This window comes from Micropterus dolomieu, linkage group LG09, assembly GCF_021292245.1.
Source record: "Micropterus dolomieu isolate WLL.071019.BEF.003 ecotype Adirondacks linkage group LG09, ASM2129224v1, whole genome shotgun sequence".
Taxonomy (NCBI): domain Eukaryota; kingdom Metazoa; phylum Chordata; class Actinopteri; order Centrarchiformes; family Centrarchidae; genus Micropterus; species Micropterus dolomieu.
The window spans coordinates 22,986,821-23,007,523 of NC_060158.1; the positions used below are offsets into that span (position 1 = coordinate 22,986,821).

The 20,703-nt window shown below is 42.1% G+C and overlaps 2 protein-coding genes across 2 annotated transcripts; one reads left to right on the forward strand and one right to left on the reverse strand.

The window, feature by feature from the left end:
* Nucleotides 1–4,717: 4,717 nt before the first annotated feature.
* Nucleotides 4,718–18,197, reverse strand: ube2ql1 (ubiquitin-conjugating enzyme E2Q family-like 1). The gene is made up of 4 exons (XM_046058399.1): nt 17,943–18,197; nt 15,732–15,997; nt 14,150–15,068; nt 4,718–5,915 (listed from the first exon to the last, which is right to left on the reverse strand). The coding sequence occupies exons 3-4, from the start codon at nt 14,852–14,854 to the stop codon at nt 5,784–5,786; spliced, it is 837 nt and encodes a 278-aa protein (XP_045914355.1). The 5' UTR covers nt 14,855–15,068; nt 15,732–15,997; nt 17,943–18,197; the 3' UTR covers nt 4,718–5,783.
* med10 (mediator complex subunit 10) lies at nt 17,624–19,731 on the forward strand. The gene is made up of 4 exons (XM_046058400.1): nt 17,624–17,879; nt 17,967–18,050; nt 18,539–18,641; nt 18,907–19,731. Exons 1-4 carry the CDS (start codon nt 17,758–17,760, stop codon nt 19,000–19,002), a joined length of 405 nt encoding a protein of 134 aa, XP_045914356.1. The 5' UTR covers nt 17,624–17,757; the 3' UTR covers nt 19,003–19,731.
* Nucleotides 19,732–20,703: the final 972 nt, after the last annotated feature.

Here is a 20,703-nt window from a genome sequence, read left to right on the forward strand (position 1 = left end):
AACAGCTCATCCCCATTTCCTCACTCCTATTAAAATCTCATTCCGACTAAGCTTGCCCCATCAAGACAGGTGCCATATGCTCGCATCTCTCAGTTTGGTGTGTCGCCATTTCATCATTGCTTTTACAAATCACAAAAACAGCTTCCTCTTGGGGGGGGGGGGGATTGGAATAAAAACAATAAGCTGAAAATATAAACACAGTCACGGTCACCTTCCCCTTAGCTTGCTCTCTCGCCTCACTCTGCCTCCTGTTTTGTTTTCTGTCTCCCGGAGCTGTTTTGGATGTTTTCTGTGTCAAGGTTACCTTCAGGGGACTGAGTCTTGTCTCACAATTGAATAATGAATCTTCTTGTCTGTAGCCTCCATTCGAGCAGGAGTGCACTCAAACACATACACGCACAAAACACACAGAACTGGCTTTTTTTGGTGTGCTAACTAATGAGTAAAATGAAGCTTCTTTGCTTGCCCCGTTGTCCTCAGAGTATTCAGAATGGTGTCATCAATATCCTGCTCACTCTCTCTGATCCGTACACTGCTCTGTCTCTCTCCCGCCCTAATGAGCAGCGGGGAAACCAAATCAACTAGACAAAAACGAGTGCTCAGGGATCAATTAACTGGGATATGTCAGCAATGATGATGATGCAGCAGCAGTGTGTGTGTGTGTGTGTGTGTGTAAGGGCGGGTGTATGCGCGTTCATTTAATTTTTGAAAATGTGCCTAGTTCAGCAGATATGAGTGTCGGTCCTGACAAGGACTGAATCAGTTTGTCAGTTTACATGATCTTACTTCAGCCCCTGTAAGGCCAAGTCATCTCTACGCTTCAGCTTTTGAACACAAACAAGATATAACGTGTTAGTTAGTGAGCTTTAGAGGTGCTGCTGGGATCATGTGAGCTCTTTATCACTCTTTATGCTAAGCTAAGATAACCGACTGACTGCTGTAGCTTCATATTTAGTGTACAGACGTGAGAGTGGTATCAGTCTTCTCATCTAACTCTCGGTAATAAAGGGGACAAGCATGTTTCCCAAAATGCTCAACACTGCTTCACAGCAGACATCTTAACTTGTCCTTGCAGGAAAAACACAGGTGTTAGTAATAACTTTAATGATGCCTCCATTTCATTTAAGTGTCTGAGTGTAAGCCATGATGAGTCAAGCTGTCATATCTCTGATAGGATCTATTCTGATGGCATTTAAGCAAATGTAATCCCTGAAATAATGTTAAATAGTACAAAAGACAGAAGAATACTGTGATGAAACAGGACTATATAGGCCTTTTTTACAGCAGACATTCTGACTTGTCATAGCCACAAAGAAATCACAGGTGTTACCAATCACATTAACAATGGCCCCATTATATTTAAGCGTCCCAGTGAGCCAGCAGGCACAATACCAGGAACTAAAGTGGATAAAGGAAATTCAGCTGCCATTCATTTTATCATTTAAATCTGTGCTTTTTCCCCCCAACTGTGACATGTCAAAATGTTTACTGTGAAAATCCTACCACTTATTTGTCACTGGAGGGAGTTCAATCCAGGTACCTCCAACGAATATCAGCTTGTTTAATCTGCTCGATCAGGTGACATTATCTTCAAATACACCATATCACTGCACAAGAAAAAAAACCTTTCACTAGACGAAAATCAAGTTGTCTTATTTCTCACTTGCTTTAAACACCCTGCACACCGACATAGGTAGGTCAAAATCCTAATTGTTATTTACAATGGACAGATTACAGTAGGCCAGGATTTTAAATTTAAGGTAAAACTGGAGGTTTGTATTCCTTCCCATATTGGACTCCAATCTTGTGATGTTTCCAAATCCCAGCAATGGTGAAAAATGTTGTTTATATATATTGATGGAAAAGCATTTTCCTTTAGGATGTGTATTGTCTGGACCGTTCACCTTATTTAACCTTCACAAAACACCCTGAATACTATGTCCAGTTGGAGTCCTACCTTAATCTCTCAGCATGACCCATGCACACACTTTCTTTAACACATCCACTTGCAGGCGCCTGTTTCAGATTAGGGAGACCACTCCACACACAAAGGGAACACTGTGTTCCATCGAGCTGGAGGCCATCTGAAAAGCCCAAGAGTAGAGGACGTATGATTATAGTCTGTCCTCACTGAGGATGGTAGAAGCAATGTCTTATTGACTGCAGCAAATGAAAGTAGGACAATGCAGGGGCCATGCAGAGGACACAGCAGCCTGAAGTGGGTCATTAAAAAACCTGCAGGTGTAGCAGCAAACGAAGCTCCCAGGTGTGATATTAGCTCATATATGAAACAAAACCACAGTCCAATCAGCAGAGTTTGAATAAGCTGTAACTTTTATTGCACATTCCTGTTTGGTCTTGCAGCGACCTTTCACCATTTGAACTTTTATGAACTCGGTCTCGACCAAACACTCGAGTCAGGAGTGGGATGAAGTTGCCCAGAGTAACTGATCACAGGTCAGATGTGCACATTCCCTTCACGAGTGAGATTTGAAGCATAGGGAGGTCATACTGATCCTAGATCTGTGACTGGGGGAACTTTTAGTCCAGATCGTTGTGTTGACTGCATTGCCCATAAGCCAATTCACTGTCTAGAGCAGGACCAATGGGGAAGGGACAGTAGTGACATCATGGAGGGGACTAAGAAGTATTCATGGGAGTGTAGGAATTTTCTTGATTCCACTTTGATGCACTCCCAATGAAGGAAATACTCCCTTTATAATGTTGAGGCTTTCCAACCTTCTGTCCTTCTTGACTCCCTGAAATCCCCCCCAAATAAACACACCTTCCCCCATCGCACAAATACATAGGCTATCATTCTTTGTATGATTTTTTTTTTCTTCTCATGTTCTTGTGACAATAACTGCAACATGCTTCAAATCTTCATTTTGGCAAACCACAAATAAATTAAAACACAAACATTCATATAACACAATGTGACATTTTTAGGACGCTTAGAAAGAAAGAAAATATACATACAGTACAGAACCCAAAAAAAGAAAAAGAAAAGAGAAGCATTTGCATTTTTGTTCCCACCCCCCGTATTTTTTTCTTGCTTTTCTTGAAAAAAGATATACAGTAGCTAGCTACCAATCACATATCACATGCAGATATAATACAACATAATCAGTTCACCCAGTTAGTGTCTGCAAACTACCAATCTAAACTATATCACAAAATTGTTCTCTTGAAACCAGCAAACACTCAGCTTTTGAGATATTTTGTCTTAATAATAATTCAGTTTACAGTTTTCTCCGCTGACAAGCCAAGAGATCACTAAACGATCGACCCTGAAATGACTAGCCGAATTCAAAGAGGACTAACACGCTTTCGTACATGATCACATACCAGATGGTGTTTTGTCTTTTTTTTTTGTTGTTGTTTGTCTTTTGCCTATTTTTTTTCATAATGGGAGTGTAACACACGCATGCACTCACACAAACACACAGGCGGACATTTGTCATCGACCACAAACGCAACACAAGGCGGGCTTTCAAACGCGGCGCGGCCTGGTCCAAACGCTGCATGCTGGCAGCTTCAGCTCAATGGCTTCAGCTCAGCGGTTTGAACATCCTGCTCCAGGATTACGGCTGGGCTGAGAGCTGACTGGCACTGAGCTATATGCTCCTGTCTCTCCTCACCTAACCCACTGTCTGCCCTCCCTACACCCCCATCCTCCCCCTCAAAAAAAAAACACAGGGCAGGAGCGGGAAGTGACAAAATGTCAGCGCAGAGCGGGAGGTTTGACATCCTCTATCCTTCTGCTCTCAGCTGCTCTTCTCTAATGACGCTCTGCTGAAATGTCAGACCAATTAGCAGCTTTCCCTCTGACATTTAACTGGCAGATAGCAAAACAAACACACAAGGAGCACACTGGACTGGACGGATGGGCAGTCTGTGGCTAGTAGGAGCCTGGGTTGATTGAGACCGACGTTGCTGCAGCCGAAGAGCTAATATTAGACATGTATAAAGTCCTTTTAAAGGTTGGAACTCAGGAACTGTGTGTCTCTTAAGTAATCACAACAGGTAGCGCAAATGATATCTGTCTTCGGCCATTTTGCAAGCCACCTGACATTTCTGAGAAGCAGCCGGTACTGATCAAAGCTTCCCTCCTCTCCCTCTGTTCTTCTTCTTCTCCCTCTCCCTCTTTCAGCAGACATCAATCAGGCGGGCTCTGAAGCGTACGCTCATTTAAAGCACCACTCCATCCATGGCGGTGCTCGAGCCCCTGTCTGTCTTCATTCCTTAGTGTTACCGCAGCCGTCAAGGCCGCAGATGTGCGAGCGAGTGTGTGTGTGTTGTGTGTGGATGTGTGGGCGTGCTTGTGTGTGCGTCTGAAGTGTATATTCTGCTGACCTTTAGTTCTTTACATTGATCGGAGAGAGACAGACGAGGCTATGTGCACGCAGGTATTCAGTCACAACCACACACGTTTACAGTAGTATTAATCAGGAGCGGACATAGAAAGTGGAACAAGACGGCGACGAGTAATTTAACAAATAAACAGCACTCCCTTTAGGCTTTAGTGTCATTCACAGTAAATCATATTCTCTGTTTAAAGGGTAGTCTCCCTTGCTCACACACACATACTGAGGCCTGGCCTTCAGCTGTACCATCTGGTATCTAAATCATGGGAAATTACAGTCTTCCTCTTCTGCAGCACACACACACACACACACACACACACACACACACAATAACATGAGAGCACACACACACACACACACACACACACACACACACAATAACATGAGAGTAGAGAGAGAAAAAGAGGTGATTGACTGTCAATCTATTTATCATACATAGGCTCTGCATACAGCAACATGTGACTAATTTCTCCATTAGAAATCAATATCCATCGATGCAACAGTGAGCTCTAAATTTAGCCACAAGAGATGGCGAGAAACAAAGAGAAACAGAGAGAAACAAAGTGAACGAGCGAGCGAAATAAAGAGAGAGAGAGAGAGAGAGCACAGCTCCATGTAAAATACAATCTTCATGTTGCATTGAACTGTGAGCAACGGCACAGTCGAAAGAAATGGGAAATGAAGGATTGAATGAGTGAGCATAAACGCCAGTGCGCTGCCCGTCTATTAAACATTAACAGCTTCATTTATATGTAAATGACCCGACAGCTACAGAGAGAGACGGTGGGAAGTGACGCCAGTTCAGTGCTAAAGAGAAGAAGGGAGCGAGGGGTGGAGAGAGAGGAGAGGGTGGGATTGCGGGCACAAGAAAAGGGGGATGAGTCTCCTTCATTCAGTAGTCTTTCACATGGGTGGAACAGTCCCCACTGTCCGATTTATCCAACTGCACATGCATGGGTGTGCGTTAAAAAAAGACAAAAGAAATCCACCAACAGTAACGCACACTCCGATGCACGTGCACACACTCCCAGCTGATGTTCAATGTAGTGACAAACATCTACACACACACACACACACACACACACACACACACACAGACCTCCCTCTCAGGTCTTTCCGAAATAGGGGAAAGAACCCCCCTGGGTGAGAGGGAGGGGAACGAAAGTCGCTTTCTTGGTGGAGTAGTGACATCGTGATGGCGTGTCTGCTCTCCGAGAGTTTTCGGCGGAAATGAGGACAAAAAATTGTCAAGAAATAACAACACAGACACACAAAACTGAAAAGGAAAAATGAAATGAAACAGCGAAAGGTGAAGATGAGAGATAGTTGAGTTAGCGTGGTGTGTCGTTTTGCGTGTCGGGGCTAGCTGGGTTTTGTCCGGCTAGCGCGGGTGTCGGAAGGTCGGAGGCCGGGCACTCAGCCGTCGGACACGGGCGGGGACACCCAGCCATACTTCTCGTGGGTCTTCACCAGGGACTTGAAGGTGGCCTCGGCTTCCTTGCGGCTGAACGCTTTCTTGGACTTCCCTGATTTCCTACATATACGCCCCTGTGAGGAAAGACAAAGACACAGAGAGAAAGGAGGGAAATGAGGTTAGGATTGTGTGGAAATACAGAAGCTATCCAACTTGTCCGCTAATGGGACAATAACGAATTGACTCATTCCTTAAATCTTCCAGGATTCTTTGCAGAGGACACCATGACAGAGGCGTAGCTAACATTAAGGACACCAAGGTCTTTCATGTTTCTGGGGATTTGGGGGTTTTAAAGAGGAGAGGAGTTTACATTCTACAAACATCTTGCATATGGTGTGTTTTGTTAGTATGTTTCATTTGTACACTTTGGTTTATATACAAATTGAACAAACCAGATATAACATAGTGAGCTATAGAGGTACTAGTAGCAGATTCAGAGCAACGCTAGCTGTAACTTCCCGTTTCTATAGTTTTGGCAGCTGGGAGATTTAGTCGTAATGCAAGTAGATAGCATTTGGAGAAAATATAACTGAACAAGTAAATAATTATAATGTGGAAATGTAGAGGAAGTTGGACTAATGGTATTTCTAAATGCCTTGCTACAGCCCAGCATAAAAGTACAAAGTCTGCCACAGAAGCCATTTTTACACAGTGGCTGTCTGTCAGAAGGAAACCTCCAAATTGTGAATGAATTTTTACATAATTGGATGGACAAACAGGTCAAGATTAGATGTTGGCAATAATCTAAATCTAGGAATAATGCTTTGTTTAGCCATAACTAAGATAGAAGCTTCCATCCAAGTCATATGGTTGAGTTTGCATAGCTGCAAAATCAATTCCACTTTAAATTTAGAGCCACTATATGGCAAATCTTTAGGGGATGTCTGTCAATTATTTTCTTGATAAATCCACCATTTTTTGGCCTGTAAAGTGTCCGAAACTGGTGAAAAATCCTTATTACCTAAATGCCATCTACAAATGTCCAATGTCCAAAACCCCGAAGATATTCAGTTTACTGTCATATAAAAGTCAAAACACTGGAAAATAATCATTATATTGAAAGATGGTTCTCTTGTTCACGATTGTCAGTAGCCATGTCAAGCTCATCCTGTAAAAGCTGTTTGAGACACAGCCCACATGTGCACATGGATGAACTCAATGGTGAATGCACTGCCGCTAGGGAGATGTTGACAGGACAAGTGGTCTGGATGCAGGTTGACCAACATTAGATCAATGTTTAAAGGCAGGGAAAGGGCTTTTAAGATGTCAGGTTCAATCAGAGGTGAAAATATATCCTCCACTACACTGGCCAATTGGGAGATAAGTGAAGCCCCAAACCAGCCACTGCACTAAATGATGAAAAGGTTGTAAATATGACAGAAAATAAATATACAAGCATGTAGCCATCTTGTGCTCAGTGTGAAAAGCATCTCACACCGTGACATCCCACAGAGACATTTTCACCCAGGCACCACCTTGCTAAAGCCCTCCCGCCTTCACACACTGGGGCTAATAATAAGTCTGTGTGGGCAAAGAAAATGAAGAGAAGAGGGGTGGGCGTTGCCAGTGATGATAAAGCTGCTTATTCTGTTGTTGGCAGTGGTGCTAAGTCTTCCCTGAAGAAGAGTGCGTGGGAGCATGAATAGAAAAAGAAACAACTGTCTTCACAGTGAACACTCAGATAGATACCCAGCCATGACAAAGGTGTGATTCATATGAATGTCACTACAGTTTGAAGTGCATCATTTTGTATAGAAAAATCACTTCCGAAACACAGAAACATCACAAATGGAAGGTCGTGACCAACAGGTTTGACTTCACATTAAATCTCGGTCCACTGGTCGTACCGCAGCTTTACTGAAGTCTATGTTGTAGCTGACTCACTACACACTAGCCTGCTGCTGTGTAAGGTACTTTAGTGTATTTGTTTGTACATGCTCTGTAACACTGCACCACCTCCCCTCTACCCAGAATGTTTCCATGCAGGGAGAAAATTGCACGCAGCTCCACCAAAACCAATACTAATGAAATTCTTTTAGATGGTGAGCTCCTCTGCATGCTGCACATAAATACCCTCATTTTGTTAGCACTTTTGAAAGTGTGCTTATTTAACTTCTTGCCGAACGTTAAATGAGAAGATGGATACTACTCTCATATCTGTGTGTATGGTAAATATAAAGCTACAGCATTGTTAGCTTAGCTGGGTCTGCTCAAAGGTAATATACCACACCTACCTGCACCTCTAAATCTCACTAATTAACACCTTATATCTATTTTTTAAAGGTTAAAAAATGCTTTTGAAAATTTTTACAATTCACCTCAATTCTTTGGGGGTCGTGGTAGATGTGTTTCTTCTGTAATGTGGGTGAACCAGCTCTTTAAAGCAAGTGAAAAACAAAATGGATGAGTTACTAGTGTGTATCAGTGCTAATTATGCTAATCCATTTTGATTTAACTTTGATTTTGTTTTAAATACAAATCCATCCTTGATGGAATTTTTTAAGGTTTTGGTTTGAGGAATTACCATGCAGGCTTATTACAATAAGATTAGCAAACTCTCAGTTGCTTATTTAAAGATATAGAGTTGTGGGATTTCCCGTATTGTCCCTTTTCAGTTTTTCATCCCTTTTGTTCTTTTTTTTCTCTCTGGTTAACAATGGTTGTTGTATCACTGGGACTGAGCAGGGGTATTTTTGCAGCATGCGTTGGACATTTGTGTCCCCGGAAAACACTGGCTGACTCCTGGGTCCAAAAGATAGCAACTCACAGCATTTATTTTACTAAATACTTTTGTCTCAACACAGAGAAAGAAGAGCCCAAATACAACATTTAGATGAAACATCACAGTTTATCAGCATTATCTGTAATGCGCCACAACATTAGCCCAAGAAAAGCATTGGTGAACAAGAAGTGGATTTTACCAAACACTGTCCAAAACTAATTCTCTGCTCCTGTGACATCTGATGGATGATCACTGTGTCGTATTGCGTACTTGCTGGGCTATTTTGGGTCAAAAGTGATGCAGGGGATTAAAGGGAGATGAGGTGATAACACTGAATGATCTGGAGATTAGGGTTACAGTTTCCATTCCTATAGCAACACTGGCCTCATTTCACTGCAGGGCTTAGCAACACTCACACTCTCAATTTCCCTCCGCGTCTCTCGCTCAAGTGCATAAACACATTGAAGAGCGTGTCCTATTTTTTCGACTCGTATTTTAATCAATATTGAAATCAATCCCTGCTATAAATGTCTGCCATGACAGGTCATTTAATCTCATGCTGAGTTTGACACATGAGACACTTCCAATGAAGACAGACAATTGAAACAAGGTCGGATCTGGCGAATCTCCAACCTAGTATGAAGACAATGAAGCAGGAAGTTGATTTGCGCTGGAAATCAGAAAAGTTTCCCTACATTGCCGGGGTTTTTCACTTGTTTTGAAAAACTCCATACATGACTCAGTAATGAGTGCCTCAATCAGATGTTACATGCAGTGTTCCTTTGGGACTTGCTTTCTGTTCCTCTACTTTACTAAAACACATTAAAAGACAACCTCCTCTTGTCTCAAAAACCTGATCCACACAGCCTTTTAAAATGTAAAACAAACCAGCTGGGCGTCATCTAAGCAGCGCTGCCTGAAACCTATTCTGCCTCACTGTGCTGCCAGAGGCCTGTAATACAGATTACCCAAGCTGACAAACACAGATAATGCACCGGTTGGCTACTGTCAGAGAGCATTGGTGAAAAGCCTGGATATGTTGTTCTCTTCATAACCTCACGTCTCTTCACATCACGCCATATGGTTGCTGTCACCACCTCAAAATGGCGGCCGCTGCCTTTGGATGGATATCATTATGGCAGTTGGGTATCAATGAGGAACGTACCCTCGGCTTGTTAAACCAATCACTGTGAGCTTCATGTACTTGCTTTACGCACAGTAGCTATCAATTTCTCTTGTTTCCACTGAGGAGAACATTGGGCAGCATGTGTGCGTGTGTGGACAAATTAGATGGACTATTTGCATACGCCTACACTGAAAACAGTGCCTGTGTGTGTGTGAGAGTCAGACAAAGAAACATAGACCTGAAACGGAGTAAGATAGGAGGAGGGAGGAAGAGAGTGTGTGAATGAGAGAGTGATTATAATGCTTGTGAATGTGTGCATTGATGCACACATCTACACAAAAGTCTATGACTTCAGCATGAAAGGGGGAAATTGAGCATTAATTAGCGCCACTGTGTTCGGGGTCATCCACAAGAATGGCTCTGTTTGACGCATCCAAAGATGGACGGAGGGAAAGTAAAAATATCTACTCGTGAGAGAAATAAAAGAGTGTGTGCATCGGTGTGCATGCGTGTGAGTGTGCGCGTTGCGGTTCAGCTGAGTGAGCACCCCGGGCCTATACAGTGCCATGTCAGTGTTTATCTATTTGAGTTAAGCGCCTGCTCGTCGAGAGGTACACACTCGTGCAAAGTGGCTGCTGGGTAATCGTGTGAATGAAGATCAGTCAATGGGCAGAGCAGTGAAGGCCCCAGTGCATGCTGGGAAGCAGCTCTGGCGGCGGTGGGGATTGCATAACGCAGACATGTGCTTAGAGGGGTCGGGATAAACAAATAGAGATCAAAGTCATCATCATCCTCATCAGATCATTAAGGAGAGCCCCACAGGACTGATGACGGGGTCATTTAAGGGTAACAGGCTCCAGTGTCCCCTGACTGCACACAGTAAGCATAACACTTTGCTGTCTTTCATCCTTGTACGGTATAAAAGTGAACTTCAATAGAACAACCACAGAAAACTTTACAGGGACTGGTTTCACACACTGAGTTTAATTTACTCGTCCTCTGTGGCTCTGAAGGAACTTTCCAGTGTTTGAAAAAATAACCCTGATGATGTCATCAGGGGTTTTCTAGGCTAGGGCCTGGAGACTACATGTTTTTAACAGAAAGTCTGCATTACTAACTGGAGTTGTGGGTCTTGAGAGAAGTGGGCATTAGGGGTCTAATGAAGGACACTATCCACTTGCATTATGGGAAATGTAGGATCCAGTCTATTTGGGGCTTAACCCATACTCAGGACTAAAACTCAGGATATCTCAGTGCCTGCTGCTTCAATTTTAATTGTCATTGTTTTAATCAGTTTCTTGTGAAGTGACATACTGATTGCAGGAATACCCTACTTTAATTTGGTTTGGTCATGTTTTATCCTTATTTTAAATGTTCATATCCATGACTGCAACTGACTATTATTTCCATTATCTACTTGTATTTTTCATATTGAATTGATCATTTAGTTTCATTGAGTTTCATTGAGTTTCTAGAGCCCAAGATGTCTTTAAAATGCTTGTTTTTACTGGATTTCACTCCAAAATCCAAATGTATTCCATTTTCAATTGGACAAAAGCAGCACATTATTAAATTTGAAAAGGTTTGATCAGCAAATGTCCATTTTTTCTTATAAGCAAAGCAACACTTAAAAGGATTAATCGCTTATTAAAATTGTTGTCGCCCTGCAACTTATGTTACAATTTCATTCTTTGGGCGGCGTTTTTAGCACTTTATATCTGCTCATTCCAACATTTAAAGGTAGGGTAGGCAATTTATTTCAGAAGCACTTTTCTTTATATTTGTTGAAATGTTCTTTACACCCCGACAGCAATCAATAAATAAAATGAAAAAAACAAAATGTTGGGTACTTTCAAAATCTAGCTGTCTCTTGCTAGTTTCTCCAACATAGCCTGTTCAAGTTCAAATGAATAATGAACAGCTAACAATGACAACAGAGCTTAACTACGTGATAAGGTGTGAAAAGTGAAATCTGTCTGTATAAGTGACTGGCAGTGTGTGGGAATTCTTTTTTTATTTTAAAGATATGAATAGTGAAGAAATGTTTGCTAAGTAATCTAATCAGATGTGCCTGCAGTGCAAATTGTGAAGAAGAGAATGCGTTATAGCCTGTGATGGACTATTATTCTAGATGACACTAGTGTACTAGTGTAAACACTGCTGTACAGACAACAATACTGTATTACAGATCAATGACCACAGTGGCTCACACCACACAGACACCATATCAAACTTGAGACTGAGTTGTCCCACACTAGACAACCTTTTTCTACCACCTGCAGAGCAATGGCTTAACTCACTGTCATATAATCTAGATAACCCCGTGACAGTGATCATCTTAAAATGGGAAGTTAAGTATCAGACGGCCAGTCTATTATTTTTTTTAGTTAATGCCTCAAGTTCAGTCAAACCTCCTAAAATGTCACCTCATCTCAGCTTGTGTGATTGTGTGTGTGTGCTCCCATCTGCAGGTGAAGACACATGTGGCTGTGTTGACTTTCACCTCACCACTTTGTCACTGCATGTATCCTTTCACACTAAAAATAGGGAGGGAGATTCTAAACAAGCCACATCTCTATTGTCACAGTTAACCGGTGCCCAAGGACGGATAAATATTTTCGGCGAACGGAGGTTTATATATAGTTCTGTGTGCTGTGTTTGTCATGGTGCATGAGAGACGATCACTTCTCCTGGAAAATTAGGACATGAGACACATGCCAGGGCCTGCGCACACACACACACACACACACACACACACACACACACACACACACACACACACACACAAACTCCTTCAATTGGATAGTTTGAGGTGTGTGCTGCAAAACAGATAACGACACAGACCACAGTTCACTGCCGACAAGAGCACTCAGTCTGTGTGTGTTTGCACACACACACACACACACACACACACACACACACACACACACACACACACACACAGTGATAATTAATCAATATTGTTTCCATTAGCAAACTGGAGAAGGAAGACACTGCACCATAATTAGGGAGCACTGCGGAGCTGTAAGCTCATCTCCTCAAGCAGCAAATCAAGATGAACACACACACACACACTTTCCTATCTCTCTGTCTCTCCGCTGTGGGTATAGTTTTTTGCATGACCTCTCTTGGTAACAGATGCTTAATGACCAGATGACTCAGGAATAATGTTCCATTATATCATCAAAGACAAAAAAAGCACTAAGCATTGGGGGTTGGGCAGGAGAATCCAGTGACAGTTTACATAAGGCTTCCTGTCACAGCACTGTCATACTGCTGACGTCAAAAGACAGAGAGCCAGAGAGAAGAAAGAAGCAGACTCCGCAGAAAGAACTGACGGGAATATGACACAAAAATAGACATTTGAAAATATATTGGAAAAAACACTGATTCTTATCTGGGTGGAAAACAGACAATCTATTCAGAGTTTAAACGATTATAGCCTGGAGTGCATTTGGAGATGCAGCCAATTCCATCGGAATTGCAGAGCCGCCGCCGCTGCTGCTGCTGCTGCAGTGCACTGAGGATGTGAAAAACAGATTTGACAGGATTACATAATCCAGTCAGTGTAAGTCACTGAGGACTGCTGGTAGGTATGGGCTACCTGCTGTCTCTATTTATTCATCTGCCTTTCTATCCCCACATCACACATGTTGAATTATTGTCTTATTCTGTAGAATCCTTATGTAGAATAATCTGATAGCAGTACAGATATTGCGAGGGATGCATTTGAGCACTTCCATTGCAGGGCAGCAGGCCTTTGTTATCAAAGGATGCAAGGCAATAAAAGAGAATAAGAATAAAAGAGGACTGCAGAGAGGGGCTGGCATCAACGAGATACTGGGGGTTGCACTGCATGAAATGGCTGCTGTAAAAGTCACATAAAGATTAGTAATATTCACAATCATGGCTTTGCTGGTAGCAGAGAGGAGGGGGGAATGAGGAGACTAGGCCCGTGATATACAGCACCTATAGCTCACACTGAGCACATAAAATGCTATTAATAGCAAAAACATCACTTTTACTGTACCTTTGTCCTGCAATGATATTTTTAAAGTAAATAAGTAAAACTATCTCCCAATCGGGCTCATTTGCTCATTCATGATTTTCCTGTTAACATGGTGACATGAGCGGTCACTCCATTGGTGCCCACAAATGACATTTCATTGATTCATGCTTTTCATTGGAAATGACCAAAAAGACATTTTCATATTTTTTCAATTGTATTAAACAAAAAACTTGTTAAAACATTCATATTAGACTAAACACCCATATGTTGTACGTACATAAAAGCATTATTACGCGTTAATTACGCATGAGGCACGCTTGCCTAATGGAACTGCTCATATCCAGTGCTTGTCATGGCTGAAAAAAAAAATGTACCAGAGACGATTAACATGCCGTATGGTTGATGATATCCCATGCAGGCCCCCTCACCCGCCAGCCCCTCCTCCCCTCACCTGTCCTTTTACGAGGCTGGCCGCGAACTGCCGCATGACCGCCTCCACCGTGTAGGCGCTGGACCATCCGCGGGGGGTCAACAGCTCCATGCATATGGCCCCGCCGTCCAGCACGTAGCCGTTCTCCAATCGGGGGGTCAGGACCCGCATGAACGGCGGCGAGAAGGGGAAATTGTCGGGAAAGGTGACGTTGAGCAGTATGAACTCGGTGCTGGTCTCCTTCATGTCCTGCCACAGCGCCGAGTCCTTGTCCACCTGGTGCAGCTTGACGTTCCAGTCATACAGGTTGTCCTCCACCAGCTCCACCGTGATGAAGTTGTCCCCTAACCTCCTGATCTCCTGTAGCTCCTTCATCAGCCTCCGCGTCCGGACCTGGGTGCAGTGTTGCCGGTGTGGCGCCAGCGGTGGTATCGAGGAGGCACTGGTCGCTTTACTCCCGCCTCCTCCCGTCTGCTGCTTCTCCTTCGCATCCTTGCCCTGCTTATCCTTGCCGGACGGCTTGTCCTTGCCGTGCTGGTCCAGCTTCCTCGCCTTAATCTCCGGGGTGCTCAGGATGTTGGTTTCGTTCGCGGTCTGACAGTGTTTGTTGGCGTTGTTTTTCTGGTTCCCTTTGGTCCCCTTTAACGAGCCCTGGTGGTGCTTTGGGTCCTCGGTGTCTCGGTCGTGCAGGCGGATCAGACCGATCTTCCGCAGTAGGGTGGCCATAATTTTTATAGATCTATATTTCTCCGCCGACCCCCCGCACAGGGGCAAGAATCGCTCTGTGAAGTCGGCTCCCGATCACAGAGAAGACCTGTATTGATGCTGATTATTAACCTTGTTGTACCGCAATCCCCCCTCCGTTCACTGCAGCCTCAGGATGATCAACCGGGGAGCCTGTGCTGTGTTCTCCTCAGTGCATCATCTCGACACGGCTCGACTAAGGAAAAGGAAGTAAAACAACAAATAAATGCCAGTGTACATGGATTTTCGCATACAGACCAAAATAAAACTGCTTCGTCAAAACAGATCAATGGAAGTCAGTCTTGTGTCCCCCAAAAAGTGGACAGACATCATGACTGTGACTGCAGTTGTTCAATGATAGGACGATGCATTACGCAGAGGCACTGAGGTGATCTTATAATACATTTTAACAGAAGGGTGCATACCGGGATACAGGGACATCTATGGCTACAGGAATCATAGAAGGAACCACAGGCTACCAGAAGGAACAATATAGGAGGAAAAAGCACCATAATGCATCTCATGGTTGTTATAACAAATGGACGAGAGACACACTAGACTCCTATAGGACATAATATAGAAACATAGGCTATGGGAGATTAAAAAGAGGAGATAAGAAACATATTACTAAGGTTACTATAAACTGAAAGGATATATAGCCTATACACGACATACTGTTGTAAAACAATATGGAATATATTATTATAAAGAATTAAAATATCATAATGCCCGATGAAATAACAATATGACTATGCGTCCACATAAGTGCTTATCATGAGAATATCATACATTTTCCGTGTTCTCCCGCCCACATACACGCCAATATTAGACCTGCGGTCAGACAGCAGCCCGTGCTTACCGTAGACGGGTGAAATTCGGAGTAGTAAATGTCCGTTTATGTCTCGTCCTGCGGACCGGACACCGATCCCGCTGTGTGTAAAAAGAAGAAATGATTCCACCATCCAGTAGGCCTGCCGTCGGTGGGAGCAGCAGTGAGGAGCAGAAGGAGAGCCTTTGATGTGCTTGCAGTTGCGGCGGCTCCAGCTTTAATGCAGCCCAGGACAAACCAGCCCCCGGTAATCCTTCTTCAGCCAGGCTGTTCTCACCGGTGAAACGCTGCGGCGGCTGCGCCATTTCAAAATAAAAGACCAGCAGTTGGTTTACGTTCAGGGCACCGAGCAAGCTTCTAAAATGGTTACATTTATGGAGAAATATGATATTTCATTTCAATATGAAAAATGTGAAATTCCAGCATTGACATATTCCGGTTGCTGTTTACAAAAAGGACCATAACAAATCCACTAACTTTGAGTTAGGCTTGTTGCCTTTTCCAAAAAAAAAAAAGAAAATCTCACTGACCCACCTATATCTTTAATGTAACATCAGCTCAATAACTATTGGGTGTGAAATGAAGAACAACATGAATAGCTTATAGCACAAAAGGCACAACGATGATTCCAATGCACCAAGAACGAACTGGAGGTAGGCTATGAAGAGCAATGCCACAGTGGTCTATAAGATACACATTTTAAAAATAGCATAATTTTCTATCTACAGTGACTGTATCTTGATAACATCTAATTAAGGCCAGAAACAGTGGTAAAAGTCTATTCCACACATAAAACGTTGTTGTACTTCATAGGCTATTTAGATTTAGGGACTACATCATCCTGTGCAAGGTGCCATATCTGTTAATATGACGTTGCTTTTATTTTGAAGGCTTATGGTTTATTTCCTGGTTTATTCTGACCAATTCTGTGTAACTTGGTGTTCCCGTGTTTACCTGAAAGAATACAGGCTATGGTTAAATGCCAGAGTTGTAATGTCAGCGTCACCAACTTTCACTTTCAGTCTCCCATTTATCACGATGCAGTTAGTAGCCTACTTACACAGACTAGCCTACACGTTACCATACACGTAGCCTACTGTGAGCAGAGCTCAGCATTATTATAGAGGTTAGTTGGAGAATAGGCTACAGGCTATTTTGAGCCATTTTCCTTTATTACTGATTGTGTTTAAAATTTTAAACAGCACGGTTAACTACAGTCATCAACCCATAATTTCCTGTAGTAGTAGCCTAGTCTAAGTTCCTTAGTTAGCTTATTCTCTTAAGTTTTCCTTCATATGCTTTTGAATGTAGAGTTGAATTGCAGCAGAACATTTCCAGGGGGTAGCCTATTAGACATATTCCTGAATTGTCTTTGAAATGATCCCTAACATAGCCTAATTGTAAATACTGTAAGTAATACTGCGCAGTAAGTAAATACTGCGCTGTCTATGCATTTAGACACACATAGTAATGCATAACAATACAATATCTTCTGGAGCCGTGCTGGCTTTGAACAACACTTCTTTTAGCCTGCGTTTTTATTAATTGTGGACTGTATGTTTTTTCCTTTGTACTTTAGTGTTTGTCTGTTTAAGTTTTTCATTGTATGCCTTTTGGACCGGGTGTGTGTCCTTAATAATAAAAGCTTGATAAATACCCCCATATTTGCACACATTTCCAACTTAAATGATACATCTTCTAAATATAATCTAAATAAATAAATTTATAGTGCTGATTTAGATGTAGTAAAGTCAGCGTTCCTCTGCAGTTATTAACTCAAATCATTATATGGTCTTGACAAAGACGCTTCTTCCTAACTGGCAGCACGACACTTTCATGCTTTCAGCGTCAGTTAACGACCATCTGTCATTGGTTGATACCTAGGTAACGGAACATTACCAACAGCGATTGGCTATTTTATTGCCGTAAAGCAGTTTGGCGTTGTGACCGTCGTAGAGTCGGATGCTAGCTGTAAACAGCGGGTATTTGACAAAAGGATTCTTCTAAATATAGTTCTTTCTATGTATATCTAGTGGTTTAGTAATAGTTTATTAAGATGGCTGAAAAATTTGATAACCTGGAGGAGCACCTGGAGAAGTTTATCGAGAACATTCGACAGTTGGGAATCATCGTTAGCGACTTCCAGCCTAGCAGCCAAGCAGGACTCAACCAAAAACTGTGAGTCGTGTATCACTGAGAACGTTATTATGGTACGAGTCTGCAAATAAGCATTATATTCACCTGTTCTGCTCATTTTCCTTTTAGAAATTTCATGATATCTGGACTGCAAGACATCGAGAAATGCCGTCAACAGCTTCATGAGATCAACGTACCGCTGGAGGTCTTTGAGTGAGTCCAGCTGCTAGGCTGTGTGGTTCTGCCTGTCCGGTTCTATAACCCATAAAATAGGCGTTTTTTCTTTACGTATCTGCTGTTCTCAAACATTGCTGCATTGCCGTGATTCCAGCCTACTGTTGTGTGGAGAGAACATATCGCTTTGCCACGCCAAACCCCATTTGAAATTCTGACGATTTTAGAGTATCATTCTTTGTCCGCAAATCTGGTAATTTGACATAGGTTTTTTAACTTTTTTTTTTTTCTGGATTGTTGAGAGCCACTTCAAAACTCGGCATACTCATACTATAAACATAACATTTTCAACTTGAAGAAATTGTTCACTCTTTTGTTGTTGATTATTTAGAAAATGAGGTCTAAGAAATGTATTTTGTGCCAGGAAGCAAAGCTTTAATCAAGACAAGTTAGCTAAAGGAATATCTAATTCATCACCTGTGCTTCATCACATTTCCCTCAACTGATGTTATGCCATGTGTTTGTAGATACATTGACCAAGGTCGAAACCCTCAGCTGTACACCAAGGAATGTCTGGAGAGAGCCTTGGCGAGGAACGAGCAGGTCAAAGGGAAGATTGACACCATGACGGTAAGAGATAAGGCCAGGGTCACTGAGATTCTCCACCAATGACACTGCAAGAATAAACAGAGCCAACAAATTGTTTCACTGATTAAGTGCTCCCAAGCATATTTACAAATTCCTACAACAACAAAAATGCCCCTTTCAAGGATCATCTTCAATATACAAAGAGCCACATACTGGAGACAGCCATCTCTGTTTTTTCTCGGATTTTTCAAATTAAAATCCGTTATATTTCAGTAATAAACCCACCTCTGCTGTTTGTTTGTCACAGAAATTTAAGAGCCTTCTGATCTCCGAGCTCAGCAAAGTCTTTCCAGAGGAGATGTCCAAGTATAAGGCTATACATGGTGAAGATGCCCCCTCCTAGTGACTGCTGCGCCATGACCCCAGACCTTCAGCCTGTGACCCCTGAAGTGAAAGCCTGAATGGAGTGTGACCAAGCAGGATCCTCTGTGGTTGCCAGCAGAATAAGATAATAACCCATTATTAGTTCTTTGCATATACTATGATACTGTTGCTGACCAGTGCCCTGAGGGAGAAGGTGTTATTTCTGCTCAGCACTCTGACTCAGCCAATCCTCCTTCTCCACATTTAAACTTAATTTAAAGAAATACAAATCAGTATATGGGAGAAGTAGAGAGAAGAAACAAAAAGTGTTCTGCGTTGTGTTGTTATAGTGCCAAGAGACACATTTGTTTCTAATGTCCCTGCTGATGCATCGGCACTGAGTTAGCAACAGAAGCAATTTCTACAACTCCTAACTGTACAGAAGAAAATGTTCAAGAGCTGCAAGGCACCTGTCGGATTTTGCATTAAGGAGTTTACTCCATCAGTTGTACATACAGTATATTTATACTCTCACTCTCTACCTTTTGTAATGCTTCCTAATCATTGTTCAACATACATTTGTACCACACAGTTCATGACATTTTGTATCAAGCTCAGGTTTCTAAAGGCCACGGTTATCGAATGCAAATGTTATTTGGTGGTAATTCTGTGCCTGATCACTTGACATGGTCAGAAATGAGTCCACTCTTTATTTGTAACTTGTTTGTATTATAATTTTTTTGTTATTAAATGATCCGTGTTGGACTGATGCTGTGTTGTTGTGTGTTTCGTTACAATCATGAAAAGAAAATATTTTTGGCAAAAGATTTAATCAAAAAGGTCACTTGTGAGTGTTGTATGCTTCAATTTTACAGTATTAGTCATAACATAAGGTGATTAATGTACAAAGTATAGTAGTAAAAAAATTATATACGATCACCTAAAGTAAATATTTCATACTTTTCAAGCATTCATGGAGCAGAAAATGAGGAAATGTTTATGTAAAAACTATTTAGATGTACAGTAGGTTGAGCTTATACTCAAGAGGGTGCAATATTTTAGGATGAAAATACTAAAATACAGGAGAATAACACCACTGACAACTGCTGAAACAAGTGCTATGATTTCTATTTAGATTATTACAAATAATAAAATATTCATAAAAATGGATACTGTATTGGAATTATTATTCTATAATCCTATGAATTAAGGTGATATTCAAAAGTTAAAGAATTGAAGTGTGGGTAAATGTGTTAATGGGTCACATGCAGACATGACATGCACGGACTTGAAGATATATCAGTGATGTGTTCGGTTCAAGTGTCTCCTCCCGAACATCTTGCATTGTAACTATAGACTGCCTTTATAAGTGTGGTTCTGCGGTCTATTTCGGCAATGGCGGTTTGATTTATACATCACATTTCATTACAAGTAAACTGAATGTGCTTCACGTTGATATACAAAATATAGAAATTTAGACATAGTCATGAGAACACAGAAAAATGTAAGACACATAAATGTAAAAATGTAGAGGGATTCAGTTGCTTTGGAAACAGACAGGGCTGTATCATCATGCAGGTTACGGCCCAACATGCCTCCTCCTGCTGGGGCTTAACCACAACGACACGCCCCTCTGACCCTTGAGGCCCATCCTCTGGGACAGAAGGAGGGAAATGAGCCCTGTTATTGGTTTGTGATCTATGCACCCAAGTAATGCAGACAGCCCTCTTCCCTTGCTGTC

What these genes read in the sequence shown, in the direction of transcription:
- ube2ql1 (XM_046058399.1), bottom strand. Translation starts at nt 14,854, where the DNA reads ATGGCCACCCTACTGCGGAAGATCGGTCTGATCCGCCTGCACGACCGA. An exon ending in CCAGCCTCGTAAAAGGACAG is followed by an intron (nt 5,916 to 14,149) that starts GTGAGGGGAGGA and finishes CTTTCCTCACAG; the next exon opens with GGGCGTATATGTAGGAAATC.
- med10 (XM_046058400.1), top strand. Translation starts at nt 17,758, where the DNA reads ATGGCTGAAAAATTTGATAACCTGGAGGAGCACCTGGAGAAGTTTATC. An exon ending in GTACCGCTGGAGGTCTTTGA is followed by an intron (nt 18,051 to 18,538) that starts GTGAGTCCAGCT and finishes ATGTGTTTGTAG; the next exon opens with ATACATTGACCAAGGTCGAA. An exon ending in GGAAGATTGACACCATGACG is followed by an intron (nt 18,642 to 18,906) that starts GTAAGAGATAAG and finishes TGTTTGTCACAG; the next exon opens with AAATTTAAGAGCCTTCTGAT.